We start from the raw sequence: 27500 nt of genomic DNA, 5'->3' as shown, positions 1-27500 counted from the left end.
TGGAATCTTGTATCATGTCGTGAACACGGTGTGTGGTGGGATAGATATACAAATATCTTAAACAGCCCTGTGAAAAGTCGAGCTGTTATTAACACTCGAACACTCATAGCAATACACATATAGCAGCAGTCGGGCAAAGTGTGTGTGCACACACACACACAGGTCTCTACATCAGATCCATTATCTCCACTCGTAAGAGAAGAGCATACCGGTACACATGCATGCATATCATAAAGCCACACACACACACACACACACACACACACACACACACACACACACACACACACACACACACACACACACACACACACACACACACACACACACACACACACACACACACACACACACACACACACACACACACACACACACACACACACACAGCTCTCTGACATTCAAAGGAACACCACATTTTGCATGTGTGTGCACACAAACTCTCACACACAAACCCCCACAGGCAAAACATTGCTTTTTGTGAACCTGCAATTAGCATTGCTCTGTCCTGCAGTGACAGATCCCCTTTGATGTGAAGAGCAGCTGGGATAAATACAAGAGTAAGATGTGCTCTTTTAGGGGAAGAGAGGTGAGAAGAGAGGAATCCTTCAATAGACCACGTCTCCACTCCAGGCTGTCCAAACACACCATTTCCAAAAGTCAAATCAAAGGAGGAAGCGGTGGAATCGACAACTTAGGAATCCTGGGTAAAGTCCAAAAAACAAGTAGGCCGACCAAAGCATAACATAAAGAAAGCCAAGAAACGAGGATAGCAGTAAAACAAGGTTTCACTTAGCTAAAATCTCCCCAGCATCCTCCATCTCACAGCTGCTACAGGATATAAAAGTAGCCTATAGGACTGCAATTATCCATCATATTTTTTGTGATCATTCTTTCGATTACTTTTTTGAATAATCGAGGTGTGTTTATTTTATTTTCAACGTGATTTTTTTTGCTAAAATAGCTTATCTACAAGCTCACAGCGAGTCACATCAAGACATGTTGTGAGCTTATAGATCTGTCTATTTTCTGTACTTTATAAATCGATTATTTTATTAAAATGAAATGAATCTATTAGTTTGATTAACTGTTTCACTTCTGGTAACCACTGTGAACAGAATGTAGGATGAACAAATACAAAATGAGAGCAAAAGCGCCTGCGTACGAGTTGCATCAAAAACTTTTTCAGATGGAGCTCATAGCACGTAGCATTGTGAACTTGTAAATTAGACATTTTCTGTATTTATGTTAGACATTTGATTTTATGACAAAGTGGTTAATCAGACTAATCGATTTAGTTGATTATAAAATGTCAATTTGGGTACCGGTATATACAAAATTTTACAAATGATCCAAAAAAAAGCATACTTGTCAATTATTCTAGTTATCCAAAAAACTACCGACAGAATAATCGTTAAGAAAATAATCCGATAGTTGCAGCCCTACATGTCATCACAGAGGAAAAGTCAGTTTCACACCGTATCACAGGCAGGGCTATCCCCCACCCCAGCTACTCTTTCCTCTCGCTCTCTATCTCCAAGGTATCTCTGCATCCCTCTCTCTTCCCCATGTCTGCTGACATCCCCCTCGTCATTCAACTGCATGTTGTTCTGACCTGTAGTCTACACGAGGCAAATACTTTGATCTCTGGTCAGCCTGGCCTGGCTCTCCACCTCTGTCAATGGTGGTCCAATGGAAAACTGCAAACAGTCTTTTACACCAAGGTAGTGAGAAGAGGGGAGCTACTAGGGTCCTTCACAGAGCATTAAGCTGGATTTTAACACTCTGGTCTGACTCAGGGCAATTTTCGGTCTTTTGTCTTTGTTTGTCAGGTTCAAAAACATTATTGAAAAATCATGATGACCAATTTACACCTATGCCTGAATATTGGAGTCATGATGAATTTGTAGAAAATTAAGAACTATTCTCACATAGCAAGATGATCGGATCTCTCTGCCTACCAATACATCTGGTGACATCTAAATTAATTCAATGAGATTTAAAAGATAACTGGATTGCGTAACCAATTCAAAGTCTTTACTGCGGTCCTTCACATTGGGACGGTGATATAATTGGTTTAGCAGGTGAGGTTTGTTAGCGGCCAGTCTTGCTACGTTCTTGTCACTACATTTTAGATGTCACCAGACAGTCTAGTATTGGTAGGCTGAGATCTTTAATCGTCTGGCTATGTGAGACTAGCCTTATACTTGTACCAGTCAGCCGTGTGGCTGCACATGTGGTTTAAAAATGCACCAAAACAGGATCTGAGTCTTAGTCGACATTTACCGCTGATGTCATCAGGAGAAAATAGCAGACATCCTCACTCAGTCAAAAAATATTAAAAAGAGTGGGTGAAATATTTTTATAACACCAACGTTTTGACAGTGTCAAAATAGAGAACACGTACTCGTACAGTTACAATCAGCGAAATGTTATAGGTTCCACACAGAGACTGTACAACAATACAATAACAAGATGTATATATAAAAAATAAAATAAATAAACAAAAAAGTAAGAAACAAACAAAGTAAAGAAAGTTCTGAGCTAATTCCGGGCATTTATAGTGTCTCTGTTAGAGAGAAAGTCAATGCAGACAAGAAGACCAACAAACCACAATTTCCTTCTTGATTCTACAAGAGGGAGGGTCAAGACTTATTTTGCTCTGAGGAAGGCTGACTTCTTTTTGCACTGCGGAAGGCTGGTGCAGAAACGCTTTAGCCAATAAAGAATAAATAACTGAGCCTTAGCCTTGCATTCTCTTTTTTGGAGTGCCGCCACTTCCACCTTAGTTTGGTAACACCAAGACTGTTTATGTAGCTTTAGTTTAAAATTGTCGAGTTATTAATTACGGTTTTATTTTGGACATGTGAATTTAGCCGAAAAATCAAAAAAATAGCCCAGGCCTTAACAGATAATGTTGCGGCCGTCAGTTGAATTTAAGCATATATTAAGGATAGGGATGTGCAAAACTGGCCATATCACTAAATGTTTACATGGTGGTAAAAGAAAAACAATGTTTAAACAGGACGGCGACATCTGTGGCTATTAATAGGGTCACGCTTTCTTGCCGAGCTTTGCCACACTTTATTCCAACGTGAAAGTACATATTGATATTTGCTGTGAAGTACTGTAGTAATGTAATGAAATGTAATGTAATGTAGTCACTAGTCAGGTGTGAGCTGGTATTATCACCGCTGCTATATCACTGTCACGTTTAAATTCTAAATGACTTTGCATCACTCCAGTCAGTGCTATTGGGAGTAAACCAACTCACTAATCACAGTTGTATACACCCATGTTATCACATGACAGATTATCTTTTTCCCCCCTTTTAAACAGCTATACATTTCTCTAAATGTTTAGCATTCACATCGCTAAAAGATACATTTTAGATGCGGGCCAGAAGCAGATTAGGTACAGTACATCTAATGTTACATTCTCAGTGAATACAGCATAGTAGCGGTCTTACCATCGGATTAGTGCATAATGTGTGGATCCTATTTCTGACATAAGTTGTTTCCACTAATGACGAGCCATATCCTTACTGATTAAATGACCATACTGCTGCGTGGTCTGGCACGTTTAGGCCTTTGAATACAACTCATTATATACTTGACATTACTGACAACCATTTTCCAAAGCATACTGTGGTTAGTTTGATTTCGCGGAAGCCATTGGATTCTGTTCATTTCATTAAGGTTGCGATATGAACACCAACTTGCAGTGGCTTGAAACGATCCACCATCGTTGGTGAAGTTATGTTATCTGCCCACGAGCCATGTTGTCATTTAATGTATTTTAGATTGTAGATTGATAACATCATCTTTCATCATCAACATCAGCCAATGAAGAAAAGATTGAGTTACAAACGTTCTAAGTTCTTTATAATAATTCTAATATAAATGACTTATCAAGCCAGCATTGACTCTATTATTCAGGTGGCCTAAGTGTGATAGTTTTAATAACTTTGGAGAAAATACAAATGCACAATCTTGACACAAAGCAATTAAGGGGAACATTGTCTATGTTTATAAGCGATATACGTAGGCCGAAGCTGTGAATAGTTGTGAATGACACACATTGATGCAGGTCAATATGCTCAAAAAGGTCATTAACTCCAATAGGATTGTTACACAAACATCACATTGGTGATAGATATATGACATGTACAGAAAGACAGAGAAAGAAGGGGATGATCAATGAAACCAATATGGAGTCTGACCGTTGATACAGCATCAGACATAGCAGCGCTGTTCTAAAAAAGCCTGAAGCACTTTCCATCATTTCTCTATTGGAATCCAGTGACTTGTGTGTGCGGGTGTGTGTGTTACATAAAGCTCCAGCTCTGAAATCACTACTACTGACAGCAGGTCACCTAGGGCAGCAGATATGTCGAACATCACATTACTGCAGGATTATATTTAGACAAGGAGTCAATATTTAGCTTCATGTACCTGGAATGAAGGAGTGAAGGAACATGTGGATTGAAAGCTCTGTCTCAGCGAGTGAAACATTCAGGGGATGAGTGTGTGTCAAAAATATGCACATGAGGGAGTGGGAGTGTCTGCGTGAGGATATGAATTAAACTATATGTTTTTTATGTTTATATCGCACAGAAAGAGACAAATGAGGTTAATGCTTGATTTGTTGTACTCGGTCATACGACCATGTCTCACACCAAAAATAGCAGATCTACAAGCTCACAACACCTTGTACATCTGCTATTTTCAGTTCAGCACTGCTGCGCAATGAAGTCAGGGTTTAGACACAGACCTGAAAAACACGCAGAGTGAAAAACACACAGGGGGAGGGTAAGAGAAATGTAGATTGTTTAGATTGATGCGAGAGAGAGAAAGAAAGAGGCTAATCAGTATCAGTCCATAGCATTCATGTGGAACCCTTCCCCCCAGCCTATCCAGTGGACTCACTGACTGACATCATCTGCATTCCCATCCCTCTGCCACTTTCCTTCACTGTCACTGGCATCCTGGCACTACACCATGCTTTTAACTGTCCTTGTTTTCGAATCCACGCTCTCCCTCTCACTCACACAAAACTGGCATATTTTACAACACAAAACCTGAGTGTGTGTGTGTGTGTGTGTGTGTGTGTGTGTGTGTGTGTGTGTGTGTGTGTGTGTGTATGTGAGAAAGGGGTCACTTAAGGATCACATTCACAGTGAAATAAACTGGTAGTACAGGATGACACTGCTGTATTTGGCACTTAGGAGTTGTTGCGCCCATCCCATTCAGTCAGCCTCTCCAGTCTCTTTCTATCCCTCTTGCTCTCTATCTTGGCAGATCAAGTGAATTAGCAGCAGCAATCAATGGCTGGTCAGAACGGAACCAGTCAGCTGGAGCTTGAATCTGAGCCCAGTCGGGAGAGAGATAGATAGAGAAAGGAGTGGACATGCATAATAATGTGGCCCAAGAGAGAAAGAGAAAAAAGACAGAGTTGGTGAGAGACTGATTGAGAGACTGCTGAGCGGAGACTCATTCATGAACAGAATGTATCAAAAGTATACCTGAATAGTGTGTGTGACAGGTAAACAGCTGTATATATGCAACACACACAAGTCCTGAACAAAGCAGGTCAACAGAGCCGGACATCCAACACACAGAAGGATGCTCAGAAGAGTATCAGAGAAGGACTTGAATTAAGAATACTGGAGGGTCTTGATTGAATAAGACAACACACACACACACACACACACACACACACACACACACACACACACACACACACACACATATACACATATTTATACACACACACACACATATTTATACACACACACACACACACACACACACACACACACACACACACACACACACAGCTATATTTTCTTTTTACCATAGTAAATGACCACATCTGACCATATTGCTGTGTATACACACCAACCTGAGGTGCGTTCAACAAGGCAATTAGCATTGTGTTTGCCTACGTTTGCGAGCATTTGTGGAGAGAGGAAATAAATAATACAACGCTAAAACGAGTTACTAAACCTATGTAATAAGAGGTAGGAGTTGCCAATCCATGGTCAGAAATGGACGATGTAGTCACGTACAGCTTAAATATGTGATATTAACTGAACCAAATCGAACCAATTTGGGTCCAAATACGCTGAAGAGAGTTTATATTGCTAAACATTTGTTTCGTGAACGCACCTCTTGGCTTGCTGCCGGGTTAGATGAATCATTCATCATCAGGCCTAATAATGCACATAAATAAATACCACGATCATGATGATGAGACAAGTGAACTTACAGCGATGCTCGGAACCGCAGTCTCTGGTCGCTCGATCATTGTACCGTCCGTGTGTCACCACCCACCCTGGTCCTGTGTTACCGTCCGTGTGTCACCACCCACCCTGGTCCTGTGGATTGTACCGTCCGTGTGTCACCACCCACCCTGGTCCTGTGGCACGAAACGATGTCCAGTCTCTCTACGGAGCCGCTGTGGAACCGTCGCCTATTCTTCTCCTCCCCAAAAAGACGCGTATATATCTCAACGTGCCGTGGACCGTGGAGTGTAAGTAAAAATGGACCTAAACAAAATGGGCTTTTGGGGGCGAGCGGGGTGGCTAATTACACGTGTTTATTGAAGCATAGTACGAGAGAAATGTGTCCACACCAACAGCGAGCCTAGCATTCATTCTCCCAAAAAAAGGAGTTACAATATATCTAGAGGGTGGACTCACCGAACTGCCCCGCCCCCACCAATGCATTTCAATGAAAGTTGCTCTCACGCGCATGAAGCACCCGGAAGTACCTCTACTTCCAGGATTGTCTCAATATTGGAGCCAATGGAGCAGGCGCACTAGCGTTTGAGACGGTAGAAGCATGCGCAGTAGCGTTTTAAATGCTGAAGTCCTGCAATGTTAGATTTAACCACCTGGCGATGGCAGCGTTACTGTGTAGCGTTTTTCTGGAGGCTTGATTCCAATTTCCAACGTCCTCCTCTCTCTTTCAAGCAAACCGCGTTCCTATTGGATGAAACCGTAACGTCGAGTTCAGCCCAGCCTGGGTCGAAAAATAGCCGATCTACAAGCTCACAACGCGTCGCGTCCACAGCTTGTTGTGAACTTGTAGAGCGGCTATTTTACCACTACTCTTCGTCGAACGGCGCCCGTGGCTCCAGGCACAGTAATGGCCTATTTTGTATTATTTCGTTTTTTCCTTGAGAGTTTTGGTGATCTACTACGCCTATTTTTACTCGCCTTTTTCTCGTTGAATAACCAACTTTGAACCAGATATGCAAAGGCATTAATTTCCGTGAATGATGTTCAGATACTACCTTATCCTACCTCTTTGTTATTAAAGCTCACTGACAAGACTTAAAATGGTGTAGGTGCGCCCTCTGCCGATAGAGCAGTGGTATGAGGTTAAATTGGAATTGTAACTCCAGCAAGTAAATAGAACTTGCACTGCGTTCTCTCTCATGTGACTGCAATTTGTTCTTGTTCGCAGATGACTCGTTTTTCCTGGTCTCGGACTGTAAGCTGATTGTATGACGTTCTGTATAGTAGTGTGTATATCTGTCTGTCTCTTATGTTATCATGATTTGTGAGTAAGGCCACATACTGTGATCAGAGTGGGTGACAAATTGTCATCACAAGAAGGAACAGATTGCCTGTCTGGGTTGTATATTAGATAACAATATTTCTGGTAATAAAATGGAAACAAAAGTAATCAAGAAAGTCAACCAAAGAATACGATTTTTGGGCAGGATCTCCTCGTTGGTCAGTAGAAATGCACTGAAGACACTGGTTGACTATACATTGACTACACATGCACCTCATGGTACTTAGGTACTAGCACCTCAAAGGCACTAAAATCAAAATACCTCTCCAAACAAACTAATCTATCAGACTACTACTAGACCTCACACCTAGGACTCACCTAACAACTTCTCTCTCTCTCTCTCTCTCTCTCTCTCTCTCTCTCTCTCTCTCTCTCAGACACAGATTATGGGTACTCATGAATATATAAATGGCAAGACAACAGGCTTGCCATTTATAGATAGTGAGTGAGTCAAAGAGAAACGGACGAGTGAATCAAACCAATCAACACATTTTTCTTATGCTTTCTTTAATTGTCATAGCTGAGGCATACATTAAGGTACATTTGAGGAATTCAGTAACTTATAAGCACAATTGGTTAGTAATGAAATACATTTGAAAAATATCTGTAGAAAATATAGTGTAAATGCAAACATTAATACCATTAGAATATCCATCCAGCATTTATCAAGATTTGTGTGGGTCTCATTTTCATATGAAATTACAGAACCTATATAAGAAAACAAAGAATTCACAGTGATACAGTCTAGCTTAGTCTACTGATGCTGCCATCTTCTTTTGAGAATGAAATTCTGCTCATTCAGACTTAATTGGCTAAATTCTCATGTTGTTAGCCTCATAGCATAATTGCCTAATTCACTTTTTGGTGAAAATTACACTTTCGTCTCACTCTACTCTCCTAACATTGCTGCATCATTGTGCCTTATTGCCTTATTGCTAATCAGAATGCTTGTTACATACCAAAAATGACTTAGTCAGAAGGTGCTTTTAAGTCAACTTTTTGACTTAGGCAGAAAGTGTTTTTTTTTGTAACAAGCATTCTGATAGGCTGAGAACATTGGCAATAAGGCACGATGAATCAGCAGTGTTAGGAAAGTAGAGGCAGATCTAAATAAAGGCAGATAAACATGACTTAGGAAAATTGAGTATTTCACTTTCTTCCTAAGTCATCTAGGTGACTTAGGCAAAAAGTGATTTGTTTTGTCTCTCCTGAAAACTTTACGAATATGATTTAGGCAATTATGCTAGGCTAACGATATGAGATGAAAATATGCAATAATTTACCCTTTATACACAGTATAATGTGACTGTGCCATGCAAATACAAAATGTATCCATTGCTGTTATTCAGTGATATCCATGTTAGCTCCATGATCCTTTCCTGAATCAGATTTTCCTAATTATTAGAATGTTAGTATTTAACACATTAGACATGTTAACATAGCAAAATTATGGAGCTTATCGATAGGTAGATTTATCCAATATCTCTTTGTTCTCTTAGCTCTGGTAAATGTGCAGCAGCACGTCACACAAACTGGCCTCATGTCCTCATTTGATGCCTCTCTGCATGGCAGCAGATAGGCACTGATGTCAGACCAACTGTTTAGAAGTTGGTCTGTTCTCCAATGTTGACCTTGGTGTCCAGGTAGGTGATGATGTCCTTCACCCAGCTGTCTGAAGGTTTGGCACACAGCTGACGACCCTTCACTGTATTCAACCTGAGGTCAGGGGTAAAGAAGTCGAAAAATCAGCATAATGTTGATGATGTATGATGCTGACCAAATGGACACACGCACAAGCACAAGCACACGCACACGCACACGCACACGCACGCACGCACGCACGCACGCACGCACGCACGCACGCACGCACGCACGCACGCACGCACGCACGCACGCACGCACACACGCACACACACACACACACACACACACACACACACCTACAACAGTGTATACTTACAGCACACCAGGGTTGATACACTGCTGGCTGGTCTCGACATAGCTAGTAACTCTAGCTTTAGGCAGCTTGCCTTTGATGAAATCAAAGCAGCACTTCTTAGGTCCAGCACCACGCATACCTATAACCAAACACCCAGTGGTTACCGTCTGAACATAATACAGCAGTGGCAGAAGCCCAATTCATGATTCATCGTATGATAACATTTGGACGAAGGCTTTACAATTCACACTCACATTCAAACTAAAGAACATTCAAGCACACACACACTCTCTGACACACACACACACACACACACACTCACACGCACGCACACACACACACACACACACACACACACACACACACACACACACACACACACACACACACACACACACACACACAGAGTCCATTCTATCTTTCTCACTCTCCCTCCACAAGTTTGTCACACATTACATATACTTTTTAATTCTGTAAAAAAAAACACCATTTCTTACCTTCAGTCAGTGTTGTGACAGCCAGCATCAGTACAAATACAGACAGAGTGAGACGCAAAGCAGCCATCCTGAAGTATGTGTTCAATAGTCTTACAGTGTGTGTGACTGGTTAGCTGTCAATGCTGTATGAACCCTTTCTCTCTGTTGTGTAGAGTTGTGCTCAGTGTAGCTTTTATACAATACCCTTCATAGGGAAGACCCAGGACTTCCCATATTTAGAGTTTCTCTCACCTTTAACTCTCTCAGGGGCTTACCACGATTAGTACTGGGTGTTATTTGAACTTCTCGAACAATGGATATTAATACACTGAAAGTACAGCCGAGAATGAGGAAGTGATTCCACCTCATGGAACTTTCCCCGAGAATTGTTTGTGTGTGTGTGTATGACGTTGACCAAAAACACATTGATGAATGACCAGTAATGAACTCCAATGCTCCATTATTGAAAGACGTGATGTGAATATAAAACCACAGCAATCAAATATTGATGTGTGTGTGTGTGTGTGCTCATAATTATATTCTTTTATTCTTCCTAACCTCCTAACCTCGAAACTTGAAGGATCCCATGTCCACACTTCGTTTACTTTATTTGATATATTCAAGCTTTGATTGATTGACATTTTTATTGACAAAATAAAATATGGGAAATACATGCACATGCTTAATCTTATCTTTGTATATGTTTGTCAAAAGGATAAAACACAAAAAAGACAGAGAGTTTATTTCCATTTTTGTCCTTCAGGTGAACGCAGGCTTTTGACATCGATCTGTCCATACTTACGTCAATACGCCACAAAAAAAACGATATTACATAGCACAGACTGCACTATTTGAAGTCAAGGCTTTATGCCATACAGTATATCCCAATATCTCTACTATATCCCTTATGTGATAAGTGCAAGCAGGAGACTGACACACTTGCTCACCAATTCTGGTTCTGCTCAAAACTGAACTCATTTTGGTTCCTTATTTTTGATTACATATCAAAGGCCTTGAATAAAAATATTGAGCCAGATCCACTACTGGCTATGTTTGGATCAGTGGCATTTAATCCCTCTATTAATTCAGTTGAGGGTCAAGCCATCTCCATGTGCACACTGCTGGCCAAACGTTTAATCTTGCAACAATGGAAATCAAAATCTATAGCCCTCTGTTCCAGCAGTGGCTTAGAGCAGGGGTCTTGTGTGTGTGATAGGATTTTTTATTTTACCTTAACCACTTGAACTCTCGCATCCCTTTTCTGAGGAGAACTTCAGCAAAAATTGGCCGTTGTGAGCTTGTAGATCGGCTATTTTTGGCAAAGAGGTATAGGTGTAGAGGGGGAAAAAAAACCCGAACAGTATGGGTTAAGCATTCTCTGTGTATTTTCTTTTTGTCTAATATATTGGACCAACAAGCGAATCACATATGCTGTCACCTCCTCTGATTCTGGCTGGTGTGTTGTTTTGATTTTCTTTTTTCTTTTCCCCTTTTTTTCCACTTTTTGCCCTCTTCAATGTACCTTTTTATTTAATTTCAATTCAACTTTTTTGTGAGAGGGTTGGGTGGGAGCTCGGGTTTGTGTTCGTTGTGTTTGTCTTGTGTGTGTGTTTTTTTTCTTCTTCAGAAAACTAGAAGGGTTTCTTTTTATGACTGTTTATCTTATCCTGTAAGCTGCTGTTGTATGTTAAACTACAATATTACATAAAGTTTATTTACATGCTGTGTTACAGACTATCCAGCCAAAACATATAATAGGGGGGAAGGCCTAGCTTTACCTTTATGTGAGATGTGCACAGTAGCCTCATTCCTGTGGTATTACAACCTGTAATGCTACAACACATACATTTTTGATGTGATGTACAACCTGTACGCTACAAGAACATTCATAGTCCCAGGAGGATGAATTAAACATTCAAGTGAACCCCATGACATTTCCTTATGTGCCACCTTCGGGCACATAAGGAACTGGTATCAAGAAACCCCAAATTCTAAAAGAGCTGGGGAGTTATGAATTTCCTGTTCATAGCTCATGGGACAGTCCTCTCTGTAATAACTGCCAGGCAGGAACTAAATGTTTTCTCCCCCCTCGTTCATCAGAAGTGGATTGACATTTCAAGCACTTACTTTAATTCCCTGTTCTCTGTCTTTCAGTACAGGCAAGATTTTATTTATACTTACTTTGCATATCTTGAATGCCATACTCTTTAAAGTGCATTTAACAGAAAGGATCAAAGAAAGAAAGAAAGAAAGAAAGAAAGAAAAAACACCCCACAGCATTAAAGACACATTTAAAATCCTGGAAATGTAGAGTATGAGACCAGGATAACAGGTGTTGGGATTGAAGAGACATTTACTGTTAACATAATTATAAATAGTTGTTGATGATGTCATATCAGGATCTGTTCATTATTCTTATGTTTATTGGGTTGAGGTGTTGCTGAGGTACGGAACAAAATAATGCGGTTTTAATGAATAATAATCCTGTATTTTCTTTTTGAGGAAACAGTACAGGGGTCTAATAACGGCGTGGCTTCCCTGTGGATTCACACACAAAACATATTCACAATATGTGAAAAATATTTGGGGACAGGGATTGACTTTATTGGCCTACTGGCAGTGTGCACATTTTGTTTGGCACTGACCCAAAGGTTTGTGAGATTACGCACGCACGCACGCACGCACGCACGCACGCACGCACGCACGCACGCACGCACGCACGCACGCACGCACGCCACAAACACACACACACACACACACACACACACACACACACACACACACACACACACACACACACTTCTAGAGGGCTTACCCATAGGAGCCATACTGTAAAAAGATTATCAACAAGCAGATAACTGTATGTCATGGCAAAATTCATGGACTTTTTCCAAATTTGATTAGTACATATTCATCGAAGGCTACGAGGGACAAAGACAAGATAGATGGTGTTAACTGAAAAATAAAAAATAAAAATAATAATAATAATAGTTTCTACAATTCAATTTATTAAATGTTGTTTCCACACTTTAATAAAGGAGACATTTCAATGAATATAAAATGCTTTTATAACAGATTTTGGTGACCCAATAGATCAAATACACTTTAAAAGGTCAGAGGGACTCACACAGGTTTTGTGGAATGACTCATACAACTCAAATGACATGGACTCACACACATCCACCCACACCCACCCACACACACCCACCCACACAAACACCCACACACAGTTTGAGGGCATTTTTTGTGGTGACGTGACAGCTGTTGGAGCCACTTGTCACTCACACAAACTACTGTCACTGTGACACTGGATAACTAAAGAACTACACTGCATGATTCAATGAGGGAATGTTTTGTGTTTTTAGCAGAAGATAACAAATCAGTTTGTCCAAGAAGTTGATTTCCCCTTCCTTCCACATGACTGAGGAACTAAACGAAACTATCAAAGAAACAACCCGTCCACCCCCACACCCACCCGACCATGACCAACCAAAGGAGAAAAAAACAAACAAAGACAAACTTTATTAACAGGGAAAGGCTTTAGAAAATAAAAACAGGAAAGAATTGCTTAGTGAGGCATCCGTGGTATTGACACGAGAATCAATGAAGGATTGTTACACTTTTACAGTATTCTACATGCACCTACAACAGTTAAGAGCTATAAGCTAAATGTATACACAATGGTGTCGCTTGCCAAAAAGAACAGCTCTTCAAGTTGAAGTTGACCTTGAAGATAATTTCTTGTCAGCAAGTGACACCTTCGTGTGACAGATAGTATTAGGCTTTACTTGGTCCCTAACCCAAACCCAAACCAAGACCCACAGGGTATAGCTCTTTATGGACCCACATCGAACAAATGTCAAGACGCTTAACAATACTTCCCTATAGTGACTGTTTTTCAATTACCGAATACAGTATATTGAACCCAAGAAAATACCTTACTTTTTCTATCACTGAGAAAATCTACCAAGACAGGCATGACCGCTTACCCTTGAACTTTTTTATTCAAGTCTTCCTTGACTTATTGTCGTTGCTAAGGCGTGGCATGGTAATGCACTGTGAGCGTGTAGATCTGCAATTGTTTGCTATTTTCGAAGAAAATAATTGTAATAAATAAAATGTATTCTTTGAATTAAATTTGGACTTTCTTGTTTTTTGAAATTCTTCGATTAATATTAATATTATTTGCCTATAATGACATGGCCTGAATAGGGATGCCAGCTTGAAAGTGATTAAAAAATAGTTTCACGACTCTGCAACTGCAGCCACGCCCTAAGACTATAGTTTGTGGGAAATTCCATCATGATGGTACATCTGTTGTAAAAGTCTGACTCTTTGTTTGACGCTTAGATAGTATTCTTAAGTACTTGTAATCACTAAGATTAAATAGATGCAGGATAGAGAAGGGACTTCTTCACTGTCAGGCAAAACATGATATCATCGTTTGGGCCATTTCCCCTTGAGATCCTCAGAGATTCTATGGCACATGTTGTTTCAGTCCAAGCACGTACAAATAGTTCCTTGTTTTCAGTTTTCTGTTCATATTCATCCTTTATTCAACATAGGCCTAAAGTGTATGTACAAGACTGTTCACCAAGAAGCTCACAAGAAACAAATCGATCTTACTGTATTTCAAGTCCACTCTGGCCATTAGCAAAGGGTTCTGAGACTCAGTCAACTACATCTTAATAGCATAATTTGTCATTTGTCATATGACGATGTCGCTTGCTGACAAGCTGAACATTGTTTGGCTGAGCAACACTGTTGCATGACAAATGATAAATAAGGAAACAAATACCAAGGTGAAAATTGAAGTAAAAAAAAGAAAAGAAAAAAAAATACTTTGCAGAATGATGGTAAATAGTCATAGTAAACATAATGATGTGAATCATACAGAGAAAAGAGTGTAAAAGCAGCCAGGTGGAGCTTACTGCCAAGTGGCCATACATGTGTACATAGCAGCACATATCCATATGTGTACGTAGCAGCACATATCCATACATATGTGTATTGTGTACATAGCAGCACATATCCATATGTGTACGTAGCAGCACATATCCATACATATGTGTACATAGCAGCACACATATCCATATGTGTACATAGCAGCACATGTTTTCCGCATACAGCTGCATACATACTGTAACACAGGTAGCATACACACACACACACACAGACACACACAGCAGTAAGATTCACACGCTTAAAAAGCCTTTATTTTCAACACTTGTAAGTACACATCCTCTCATGTTTCCTTTCAACATACACTGTATGTAAGACACTCTATAGCAAATGTTATTAACATATTATGGTGACGTCCTAAAATGCATTGTGTTGAACGAGTTGAAAATGTGTTGAAAACGATGTGTCCTTTTTTAAGGGTGTGGAAATTCAAAGCGAGGCATTCCTCTCCTTGCGCTCCAAAAATCAGGCCAACAGCTGCAGTGTAAACATTGTTGTCTAGACCAGGGGTCTTCAACGGGGGGTCTGGGGGGTCCTCAAGAGTTACTACAGGGGGGTTTTGTGATAAGAATATTTTCTTTCTTTTTTTATGTAAATGTCTGAAAATACATATTAACATGAATGCAACATATTATTAGCAAATATCTGTAAACAAGCAAAAAACATTTAATTTAAATGATAGTGCTGTCGAACTCATAGGCAGTTAAAAGAAAAACCTGTGCAGTACTTCCAAGTTAGTCTCAAATCTCTCAATCAGCTAAATATGGTGAGCTATTCATAGCTTTGAAAGACTATTATCAAGGTACATGGAAGGCTTTCTAAAAAAAAAAAAACAACAACACAATTTTATACAATATATGTAGTGGGGATCTCTGCTTCATCTCTCTCTCAGTTAAGGGGTCCATGGCCTGAAAACCTTTAAAGACCCCTGGTCTCGACTAAAGCAATCAAACAATAACTGAAATCCTTGGGAATAAGCTATCAGCATAATTGTGTTCGTTTTGCACCCTATTCAGATTGACAGATGGCGCTAGTCAAACATCAAATTATTTCCAACTCTCAAATTATTTAATCTCTTTACACAAGATCAACCAAAACTCTAATAGGGTATGTCCAAATATCTAGCTAGTGTTTGACCTTGGTCTCTGTGGTTGCATTCAAATAGGAAGTTGAATATATAAATACCATGCTGTAGAGGAGCAGATCAGAGAAGATGCCCTGCATGTACGTACTTACACGTGTTGTGCACATGTCATTGTTTTCCTGTGATACAGACAGCAGGAGCAGTGTACTTCAATGTACAGGCTTGTGAGGATAACAGTGAATGTGAATATACTTTTTGGTGTGCATGTATGTGTTTGTGTTCTTTCTGTACCTTTGTGTGCATAGTACGTAATCTGATGTGTGCTTATGTATGTGCTTGGTGTTATGCGTGTGTGTGTGTGTGTGTGTGTGTGTGTGTGTGTGTGTGTGTGTGTGTGTGTGTGTGTGTGTGTGTGCGTGCGTGCGCTCGCTGCGCATGCGCTCACTGCCCCTGTGTGTTTATGTATCATTCTATGCAACGTGTCTCTGTGTGTCTGTATGCTTGCTTTATACTGTATGTTGGATGTGGAGTTAATCGCAGGGTCAGGGTGGCATCTCACATGCAGACATGTTGCATTGATGTTAGTTCAGCAGGGGGGCATACATGTTAGTCCCCGGGCATTCAGATTCAAACAAGCAGAGACCATCCCCCTATTTCAGCTGTAAGTAAGTAGCCTTGGGAGGGAACCAATGGTTTCTGAGCCATGTGGCCCATAGGGTAGGAGCCTAACTCCTGTGTCTGTAGCGTGAGGCGGCTTGATGTACAAGTACATCTCCCAGCCATGATGCACAAGTACACCCCCTGGACATGACGCTAGTATGTCGCAGGGACTTCAGCTGTACTGTACTGTAAACTGGTTCCCTTTTCCATCACACACAATTACTTTGCCACCCCAATGTCAGCTTTGGCTGCTCCAGTCATGGCCCGTCCATTTCCTCATGTTTAACTAATCAACACACAATGTCAGAAAGACAGTAAGCATACTACATCTAAAAATATCATTTTCTCCAGTCGAGTCAATAGTTTTTTGTGTTTTTCTTCTCCATACCTCTGTTTATTAACGTACCATAAAGTATTAAACAGGCATTTAAACTCCCTAGAAAAATGGTGCAGTGACCATAAAAATTGTATTATTATATATATTTTTAAATATATTTTAGAAAGACTTTTAGAAAAAAAGACACTTCAGTTTAAGTTCCTGTAACGGAGATGGGAGTACTACGGTGAGTGACTGACAGTTGAACTGACCCAATGGCCTTTTTAGACAGGAACACTATAGAAGGACACGGAGAGCGTAGTAAGAGTCTAAAGGCTGTATGCCTCACTCAATGGTCATTGGTCAATGTATATGTTCTCTCTCTCTACTCATAGCGTTGAAGAGCAAGGATCGATCCAACCGTCCCTGAAGGTAAAAACATAAAAGATCAAATGTACAGTATAAGTAAAACAGATCCAATAAAAGGAGCGTGTGTAAATAAGCTACATGACATAATTCACTGGAAAGAGTACTGAACAAAAGTCCCACGGATTCCGTTCAACTGAGAGCATTGTGTTCACAGGGAGAGTCACCCTGTGTTCCTCAGACCAAGAGATTTAGTGTTGCTTGTGTGTTTTCTGTGTTTTCTCTCTGTGTGTGTGTGTGTGTGTGTGTGTGTGTGTGTGTGTGTGTGTGTGTGTGTGTGTGTGTGTGTGTGTGTGTGTGTGTGTGTGTGTGTGTGTGTGTGTGTGTGTGTGTGTGTGTGTGTGTGTGTGTGTGCGTGTGTAGGTGTAGGTGTTTGTCCACCTGTCTCTCTCTGTCTCCCAGGGCTATGAATGTCTCTGTCCAGGTCATAGCATGCAAACAGGGATCACCTGGTTATCTCTCCTCTGCGGAATCTCTATCGATTGCATCGGACGCAGCTGTTTCTCTGCTGTTTTTAAATCCAGCCATTGATTTCTATCTGTATCCATCCATTTCTCCGTCCGTCCACCCGTCCGCCTGTCTGTCCGTCCATCCATTTATCCATCCATCCATCCACCCATCCATCCCTACTTTTCCTAAGTCTTTCTCGCTCAAGCAGAATTCTTAAAATTTTCCAATCATCCTTTATTTATCATCTCTCTTTTTTCTCTCTTCCTGTTTTTTACTTGGTCCTCCATGGCAGTTTGAAGGTGTGTGGCCCCCTCTAAGACTCCTCCTCCCCTGTGGAAACAGCCAATCTTGCCGCAACAGACAGATGATCGGTGAGGCCAGCCAGTTGGGTCACAAAGCTGTACTCCTCGATATCCTGCAGGAGGAGAGAGGGTTGTCAAACATTCTGATGACAGCCGTTCACTTAATTGACTGACAAGATATGAGCACACTAAGCTAAAATGCTTTACCACTTAGGCAATGTGCCATGATGCAACGTGTTGTGAGCTTGTAGTTCTGCTATTTGTGTTATTAAAAAAATACATACATGTAATATTATATATAACATTTCTGCCTATAATGACACGCCCAAAAGTGTTACGCCAGGTTCAAAATGGTTAAGAGAAAATCTATAAGCTGTTTTCCTCATACACATAGAACTGACTATGTATGTTGGAGTTTTGTACTGAATTATGTATTGAATATGGTATGTTAATGATTTACCACACTAGACCCATTTAAGCACCACATGGAATTGCATAAATATATTTGATACATTTTACAACGCGATCATTCTACTGCATCTGATCTGAATGGACATTTTCACCTTCAAGAAACATTACCTGTCTTTCACCATTACAAGGCAGTGAGAAACCACCATACAGTAACAACATGCTGCCATAAGGTGGCAGTTTAATGCTATTATTTTCAGAAAAAGGGAGGAAGAGAGTAATGAGGATTTGGAGGAAAGAGAGTGAGATAGACAGACAGAGAGAGAGAGGGAGGGTTGGGGGGGGAGAGAGAGAGAGAGAGAGAGAGAGAGAGAGAGAGAGAGGGGCTGGGGAGAGAGAGAGAGAGAGAGGGGGGAGGGAGAAATTGTCCATGTAAATCAAGTGATTTGGTTTTTCAATCCCTTTAAATCCTTCCCATTGACGGAGGGAAATATTTTTGCTCACATTGCATTTTGGTAGACTCATACACAATCTGCTGTGTCCTCAAAATCTCCCATGGCTGGTGTAATGTCAAATCCTGTGTAACGTGGTACACAGCCGGAATGTTGTACGGCATGTACAATTGTTTCTAAAGTTGTCATTGTGTGTGCAGTTGTGGCAAACTGCAAAGCCTCAGTGTCATTTCAACCAGTTAATGTTCAAACCTTTCTTCACCATTCGTGAATAAAACAGGATATTGCCGACCACGCGGCTTCACCTCTTTGTTATTTGATCTAAACAAATCATCCAAAGGTTGTAATTTGACTCTCTTATACTAATGCTCTGGATGATCTCTGTATACAAATGCTTTGGCCTTTTGTCTTCTTCTATCTTAACACTAATGACTCAAAATACATGGGGAATTGGTTTACTTTGTACATATTATGTTAATAACCTTTTTGAAGGACCATACTGCTGTTGCACATAAACTCAGATAATATGTCTGTTACAGTCTTCATTTCTACTCCAATAGCTTAAATACTAAAATTAAAGGTAGCACACCATTATAGTGAAACCTAACACTCAAAACCTCAGCCCAGATGTGCATACCTACTGTATAAGCACATTCTCAGCCAAACACTAAACACACTTTTTTTTACATTAGCCAGTAGACACATACATCTAACATGAAGTCACTTCTTGGCTTCTGAACCAATAGCTGTCAGGTGTACAGACACTTATGGTGCATAATTGTAAACTCACCAATCAGGCTTAAGCGCTATAAAAAGGTAACAGCTGAGTGTAAATGTCCTCCACAGCCATACCAACTTAGAGTACAGTAGGAACATACAATAGACTACACTACTGTTTCCCAAACAGTGGGTCGGGACACATTTGTGGGTTGCGGATCCATTATCGTGGGTCGCGAGTGAATATCCCTTTATTTTTTTGTTTCCTAGATTTTGTCATTCATTATTATTATTGTTTAAAAAATCTAAAAGGTTTCCACAAAAAAAGTCATGAGCTGAAAACAAATTCAAACATTTTTCAGAAAGAATTTAATGAATAAAATAATCAAAGAAATTCCCTAAATTAGAAAACAAATGTTTAAGAATTAGTGAAAATAAAATATCTGCTATTTTCATTACTTTGGGTCCCTGGCAAACATCTGATTTCTCTTTCGGGTCTTGAGCTCAAACGTTTGGGAACCACTGGACTACACAACATCACAACAGAAGACCAAATGGATGCTGAGCAAATGGGATACGACATTGTTATTTGGGAGAATGTACTGTATCGTTCCATCAATCTGCTCTGGTCCAAAACTGGTTTAATCAGCATCCACAATTCTCACTCCAATACCTCCCACTATACTCTCCCTTCCTAACTCTGCTAACCAGTTAAACAGTAGGCTATATACTCTAGATAGTTGACTGGATTCCCAAGGGCTCTATACTACTAGGCCTCCTCCGCGATGCTTTGTGAGCTTGTAGATCGGCTATTTTCGCATATATTCTAGAATAGATTGATTTACGATGACACTGACTGTACAACTCTGATTATTTGAGGCTACTAAATCAATACACTTGAAGGTTTTTGCTTCCATTGCATTGATACTTCCCGTTCTGCAAATGACCCTATGCCTGTTCATGCACTCTGTGCACCCTGTACCCGAAACTGCATCACTTCTGTATAACTTAGAGGGGCGACTTCTTCAAATCTCCAAGAAAGGTGTTGGTTCCCCTGTCTGCAACCTTTAAATCATCACGGGATAAGAAAGTCAAGCTGTGTCTTGGTATTGTTGATCTAGCAGGCAGAGGATACCTGCAGTTGGTACTTGCTTATTCTATCCCATAGCAACGCCCACCAGCAACCGAGGGGTACAAGAGCACTTGCATCCTCAGAACACAATTGCATTTTTGCTTCTGCCCTGTTCATGAACAGACCTTCTCTTTAATAAACTTGCCTTGTACTTTGAGACTGTCTAAGTAGGTTTCCTGTCAGGGTTAGGGTTATTATTACTCTCCGCCAGGAGAGTATTGTTATCACTGTGTTTTCACTTTCTAAACATGACACACCGATTGGTCAAGCCTCACGTGACACGTGAAATACTGTGATCTGATTGGCTAGTGACGCCACCGGGCCTATATATACATGGCATCACTCTGACAGTGTCTCTGCCACTGTCAGAGTGAGGTAAGACCATAGAGGTATAATATAACTAGAGGGAGGATTGCCCCGCCCCCAGCTATCATTTCAATGAATGTGCTCACTGGCGTTTTGAAGCACCCGGAAGCCTGCCGGAAGTAGAATTATTGAGACGGTTTTGGGTTGGCGTAAAGTTATGAGCATGCGCACTAGTGTCATTTTTAGCGGCGCTAGCCGCTCTATACCTTTAGGTATAGAGCGGATATTAGCCCTCTATGCCTGGCTTTTGCGTCAACGTTCTGATTGGTCAGGTGCGCCAACGTTCTGATTGGTCAGGTGCGTCAACGTTCTGATTGGTCAGGTGCGCCAAAGTTGTGATTGGTCACTATTCATGACATCACTATGATGTCATGAATATAGAATTCGATGTCTATATAAACGATGACAATGACTTCATCTTATTATTCATTTGGCTAAAGTCTCCGTCTAGGTAAGTTATTTAAAGTTAATATGACGAATAGAAAGAGAAAGATACAAGAACAGATGAAGGGTGAATGTATAGAAAAGTCTGAGTTCGGGACCCAGTCATCCGTTATGACAGAATGGTTTGATAGAGACGATCGAGAATCCAAGAGTCCGTTAAGGTTCTGATTGGTCAGGCCCGTCAAGGTTCTGATTGGTCAGGCCCGTCAAGGTTCTGATTGGTCAGGCCCGTCAAGGTTGTGATTTGTCAGGCAAGGGGACTATTCATGACATCACTATGATGTCAAGGTTTATTTTTTATTTCCTCATGTTTTTTTTTGTATATATTTTTATTTGGCTAAAGTCTCCTTCTAGGTAAGTTATTTAAAGTTAGATCCTCAATTTAACTTTATCTGTCGTCGACGCTCTGATTGGTCAGACCCGTCAACAAAGTGATTGGTCAAGCTTCACATGACACATGGCTATAAACACATTATAAACACATATCGATGACATAATGTATTCAAAGGCGCCGCTACCTTCACACAGGGTGTGATTTTTGCGTTCTACGGCAGCCCGTGTGTCAAGGATTGAACGCGAGATATTTATGAAATTCACTGGAGATGCCTATGTATATGTAAATGCATATGTATTTATGTATAATATGTTTACATATTTATATCTCTATATATAAATATATATCAGTATGTTTTGCTCGCACATGTATTTCTCCCCGCCTGCAGTTCCAGCTTTGGCCACTGGGGTGGCAGCTTCAAGATTTCTCAGCGGCTCTGGGGGCTTGGGTAAGACGGGAACCATGAAATGGCTGCATGGCTGATACATAATTGGCAGATAGGACAGATAGGACATTTATATAGACAGGAGGGATATGACATAGGACACTTATACAGACAGGAGGGATAGGACACTCACACAGACAGAACGGAAGAGGACACTTACCCAGACAGGTTGGATAGGACACTTACATATACAAGAGGGATAGCGACCTATAAATACATGTGTCACTGTGATAAGCCAGATTCCAATACCGAAAATCCGGCCACTAGCTCACTCCCAGACCTTCGAACCGGAAGTAGTCAAGTAGTCGCGGTCCAATTGTTCCTATCTGTCTTATTGGACAGATAGGACAGATAGGACACTTATATAGACAGGAGGGATATGACACTTACATAGACAGGACGGATAGGACAGGAGGGATAGGACACTTACACAGAATGAACGGAAGAGGACACTTACCCAGACAGGATGGATAGGACACTTACATATACAAGAGGGATAGCGACCTTCGCGACCTTCGAACCAACACAAGTCTTCTGGCGGAGAGTTGTGCTCCGAGGAGCACTTTTTCTAGTTTTATTTTATTTCTGCACTGTAAAATGCAATAAAGTTAACTTTGTTGGATTACCTATCTCAAGCACGTTTCAAATTTCTTCAAGTGGATTTTCATACCATACTGAAATTTATGGAACCCAGTGGCTTCCTAGAAAATCATACAAACCACGATACAATATTCTTTGGAAAAGTGAAAAAGCATAGTTAATGGCTTAAACAGGCCAGAATGCTGGTTTTAAAGCCTTGGTACACATTATACACTTAGTAGTGTATAATGAATGTCCTGTAGTGTTGATATAGAAAATGGCTGTGTGTATTTATTTTGAGCACAATCTAAATGGTTTTGACGCAATTGTTTGACTTTGACAATAGAGAACAGTCAGGGGTTTTGTGAATTTTGGTTTTGTGTTTTAAAGTTCTGAAAAAATACGTGAGGGTTTCAAGCAATATACCTTAGCAATTTTGTAAAAACACAAATAATTAATACCAATTATTTTCTTCTAAGTCGGTGTTATGACAAGAGGAGGCACCAACGTGGCGTAACCACTTTCAACCTGGCGTACTTTGGACGCACACACGCACGCACGAGCCAAATATACTTCTTTGACTAAACTGTTGTGGACATGTCTGCTAATCTGTACCAATTTCCAGTCTGGTTGCAGGCCCTCGTCGCTGTAGAGGATGTAGTCGATGCGGCGTCCGTTGCCCTTCAGGGGGATTTTCCTTCCCTTCTGGACACTGCCGTGACACTGACCCTTACTGGGAGGAAACACCAGGTACTCCTTCCTCCCCTCTTCATTCTCCATCACTCTGAGAGAGAGAGAGAGAGAGAGAGAGAGAGAGAGAGAGAGAGGGAGAGGGATTAACAGTAGGCTCTGGTTGTGTAGGGAGAGACAATGTACTAATAAAACCACAAGTTATCAGACTGATGATTACCACGCTAAACAAAAGTGTGCGTTTGTGTGTGTGTGTGTGTGTGTGTGTGTGTGTGTGTGTGTGTGTGTGTGTGTGTGTGTGTGTGTGTGTGTGTGTGTGTGTGTGTGTGTGTGTGTGTGTGTGTGTGTATGTACCCGTACATTAAACTTACTTTTGTAAACTTTCAGGTGAGTTGACCTCTTCATCGTAAAGGCCACTGGGATCCAGTAGGGTACCTGTTGAGTGATGTCATAATCACTTAAACGTGTCAACATGTGTCACAGAAGTACAATAACACACATTTTCTATTCAAAAGCAATATTCCTCACCGTAAACGCACAAACAAATGTGTTCATTGTCATTCTTCTAAATATAACAAGCCTCTCTAATGACATATTGTCTGCCTTCTGTGTGTTCTACACAGCAAAATCCTGAGTCTTAATTTATCTCTGAAAATGCACCAGTAAGGGTAAATCTTTACGCACACAGATAAATGAACACTCAGGATTTCCCCGTGTAACCACCCACAGGCACCTACGGCCTCCGCCGCATTCCTAGACAAGTGCGATGTGACAGCGATGTGAAGAGCACTCAAAGATAACAAGGATGTGAGGTAGCAGGCCTGCTAATAGCTCTAAAAAACCCTTTGCTCTACCCACTGTCTGTGTGGTGAGCAGGCATTCTGTTTGAGTTTGTTCGGCTGGCAGCCTGGATGTCTGGAGTGTGCGTGTGCGTGTGCGTGTGCGTGTGCGTGTGCGTGTGCGTGTGCGTGTGCGTGTGCTTGCGTGCATGAGTGCCGGCGTGCCTTTCTGGCCATCTGTTTGTCTTCCTGTCTCCCTCAAAACCGACGTGTGCCTGTCTGTGTGCCTGACTATTTGCCTGTCCATTAGAGCCTCCGTATGTCTATCTGTCTATCTGTCAGTCAGGCTAAAGGAAGAGGACACAGGACACTCCGACACGGGGATGATTACTGGGGCTTTCAGAGTTCACTTCAAAACCTCTTTCGTTGTGAGCTACCACATTTCACACATGGAGCATCTATTTGTTTAATTCATTGCATTTCATTGCATTACATTCCTTTCTTTCTTTGCCTGTTTTTTTGTTTCTTTTTTGCCTTCTTTCTCGCTTCCTACCCTCCTTTTCTCCCTCCCTTCCTTCCTCCGTATCTCACATCTTAACTCATTCCATCCTCCCATCCTTACTTGACCCCTGTCTTCTGACCACAGACTGCGAAACAAAGCTGTTCCACTGGCTCACCTTCTACATATACAAGCCCTGTCCTTAACGAGTCCTTTCACTCTAGCCTGCCCACACCGCCCCTAAAATACCATTGGCCTAAATAATGTTTCATATCCAGAGTTCCAGACCAAAACCCCACAGTTTGTACGTCACTAATGCTTAAAATACACAGTACTGTGTGTATTTTGGTGTACACAGAAACACCCAGCTTAAAGCGTCCTCTGTCCTGCGACTGCGTGGCAGCAGTTTTGACCTGCTTTGGTGGTTGTGTGCAGCTGCATAAATGTAACGTGTGTGGTTATGCGTACAGTATGGGAGAGCTGCGCAGGACACTGCTTAAAGGACATTGTGTCGGTATAAATTGTCTGAAGAATGCTGCCACATGTGCCGTGACACTGACCCTTACTGGGAGGAAACACCAGGTACTCCTTCCTCCCCTCTTCATTCTCTGTGCCACATGTGCACAGTCGTGTCACTTGTATGTTGCCAAGAGGAATATGGCACTGTGTGTAGGTGAGCATATGTGTGTGTTTTAATGCCAGTACATTTACATACATAATATGTACATTTACATACATGTACGTGTGTGTGTGTGTGTGTGTATGTGTGTGTGTGTGTGTGTGTGTGTGTGTGTGTGTGTGTGTGTGTGTGTGTGTGTGTGTGTGTGTGTGTGTGTGTGTGTGTCCTCTCCGCTCACCCAGAGCCCATGGTTTGTCCTCTCCGGGCCCCAAGCGACATGGGTCCTTGTACTGCGTGAAGAGAGCGTGCTGCTGCTCTAACTTGTCCTCTGAAAGACACGCACACACACACAGACACGCACACGCACACACACACACACACACACACACACACACACCACAGTTACAATGGAAGCACTCCAGTATGCAGCAAAAACCACACAGGGGAAGTCCACCTGCATTATGCCTGATCTATTTATTTGACAAGGACTGTGTATAATAAATGTATTGCACCAGATTTAGAAAAAAAGTTAGGTTACTGCATTAAAAAGCCGGTACAAATATAGAAATAATAGCACACATTAAAACACTAAAGTTGCAATACTGTCAGTCCAGACCACAGCAAAATCAGTACAATAAATTCACTAGTATAGTACTATTCACACATTCAGTCCCAAAAAAAATCTGTTTAACCACTTTAACATTGTATTGGCTTTTAGAAAATAGCCCCTCTAAAAATCTCTAAACGTGTTGTGAGCTTGTAGAAAAATATTGTTTAAAAAAGTGAACATTTTTTAAAAGGTTTAAGAACTCAAATCTTGCATGGGGGTCCCTGTCCCCAGTCCATTGCCAAATACATATTACTTTGGGGATCCTTGACATGAAAAAGGGTCCAGTACAGCCAGTAGCATCAGGACAGAACAGTACAGAACGGTGCTGATTCTATTCTCAAAAGCAGTGGTCCAAGCCAGCCTTTTTACCTGATGAACAGTTATCAAAGTTGAGGTCTCCTAGGATGACGTCGAAGGCCACCAGATCCTCCAGCACCTTCTCGCCCTCTGGGGACCGGCAGGACGACTGGCGAAACTCTGTCCCCCACTGGAGGATAAGGTCCAGCTGCTCACAGCGCACCGCTGCATCCCCTGATGGAAGGTTTGGTGTGGGACAGGTTGAGAGACAGAGAGCATCATCTGTACACGTCCATACATTGTACAGTACTTGCACTTACATTTCTTTTAACCCATTCAATCCGGGAACACATTTGTTTCTTTGGCTATTCAAAAATAGCAGATATACAAGCTCACAGCACGGCACCGAGTGCCGCGCTATGAGATTGTAGATCTGCTATTAATTGTGAAAACACGTGCAAATCTTTAAATATATACATTTTTAACTCAACTCTTTGCTACTGCGGGGTCCCTGGAACAAAATATTTTGAGATGGGGGTCCGCGGACAAATACATATCATTTTAGGTGGTCCTTGACATGAAAAAGCAAGATATAGCAAGATATACTTTCAAAAGAACTGTTAGAATTTAGAAGACGTGTAGAATCCCCAGAAGCAAAGATGTAAGTAATTATTCAAAGATTTGCACAAAGTTTAACGGGAAAAAAAGCAGATTTACAAGCTTGTAAAGCAGCACTTGTATATCTGCTATTTTTGAATATTTTTTATAGTATAAAATAATGGTTATAGCTAAAAACTATCTAAAATGACACAGCTATGCGTTCCCGGATTGAATGGGTTAACTGCTGCTAAATGATGAGCTAAACCTAAGAAAGCCTAAACCTAAGAAATCATTATTTTTGTGTGGGGCACTGACAGGTGTTGTTGCT

The 27500-nt window shown here is 41.1% G+C and overlaps 3 protein-coding genes across 8 annotated transcripts in view; all 3 read right to left on the bottom strand.

Moving 5' to 3' along the window:
- The window catches only part of LOC311047605 (septin-7-like), a 38650-nt gene extending 31994 nt beyond the window's left edge, over nt 1-6656 (bottom strand). For 2 of the 4 annotated variants that reach the window (XM_084060375.1, XM_084060377.1), the window contains exons 1-2: nt 6361-6656; nt 6271-6327 (exon numbers count right to left, since the gene is read on the bottom strand). In XM_084060375.1, the coding sequence (XP_083916501.1) occupies nt 6271-6309 (39 nt within the window). In that variant the 5' untranslated portion in view covers nt 6310-6327; nt 6361-6656. Of the gene's footprint in view, nt 1-6270 lie in introns of all 4 variants that reach the window. The other 2 variants (XM_084060374.1, XM_084060376.1) reach the window with 1 other exon arrangement.
- A 1431-nt stretch (nt 6657-8087) lies between these two features.
- On the bottom strand, nt 8088-10158 carry LOC311047350 (C-C motif chemokine 4-like). Its single transcript, XM_084060040.1, has 3 exons — nt 10023-10158; nt 9547-9664; nt 8088-9302 (listed from the first exon to the last, which is right to left on the bottom strand). The coding sequence occupies exons 1-3, from the start codon at nt 10087-10089 to the stop codon at nt 9188-9190; spliced, it is 300 nt and encodes a 99-aa protein (XP_083916166.1). The 5' UTR covers nt 10090-10158; the 3' UTR covers nt 8088-9187.
- Nucleotides 10159-17679: 7521 nt separating this feature from the next.
- The window catches only part of smpd3 (sphingomyelin phosphodiesterase 3), a 67244-nt gene continuing 57423 nt past the window's right edge, over nt 17680-27500 (bottom strand). For all 3 annotated transcript variants that reach the window (XM_084060458.1, XM_084060459.1, XM_084060460.1), the window contains exons 6-10: nt 26645-26806; nt 25904-25993; nt 24140-24203; nt 23694-23862; nt 17680-18314 (exon numbers count right to left, since the gene is read on the bottom strand). In XM_084060458.1, coding sequence (XP_083916584.1) covers nt 18213-18314; nt 23694-23862; nt 24140-24203; nt 25904-25993; nt 26645-26806 — 587 coding nt within the window. In that variant the 3' untranslated portion in view covers nt 17680-18212. The remainder of the gene's footprint in view (nt 18315-23693; nt 23863-24139; nt 24204-25903; nt 25994-26644; nt 26807-27500) is intronic.

This window comes from Gymnoscopelus microlampas, assembly GCF_963454915.1.
Source record: "Gymnoscopelus microlampas genome assembly, chromosome: 6".
NCBI lineage: Eukaryota > Metazoa > Chordata > Actinopteri > Myctophiformes > Myctophidae > Gymnoscopelus > Gymnoscopelus microlampas.
This window is presented reverse-complemented; position numbering and strand designations above follow the sequence as displayed.

Bases quoted from the DNA above. Each gene is read 5' to 3' on its own strand.
- LOC311047350 (XM_084060040.1), bottom strand. From the start codon at position 10,089: ATGGCTGCTTTGCGTCTCACTCTGTCTGTATTTGTACTGATGCTGGCT. The intron at 9,665-10,022 runs GTAAGAAATGGT...GTTTGGTTATAG, and splicing joins TGTCACAACACTGACTGAAG to GTATGCGTGGTGCTGGACCT. The intron at 9,303-9,546 runs GTAAGTATACAC...CCCTGACCTCAG, and splicing joins TGTATCAACCCTGGTGTGCT to GTTGAATACAGTGAAGGGTC.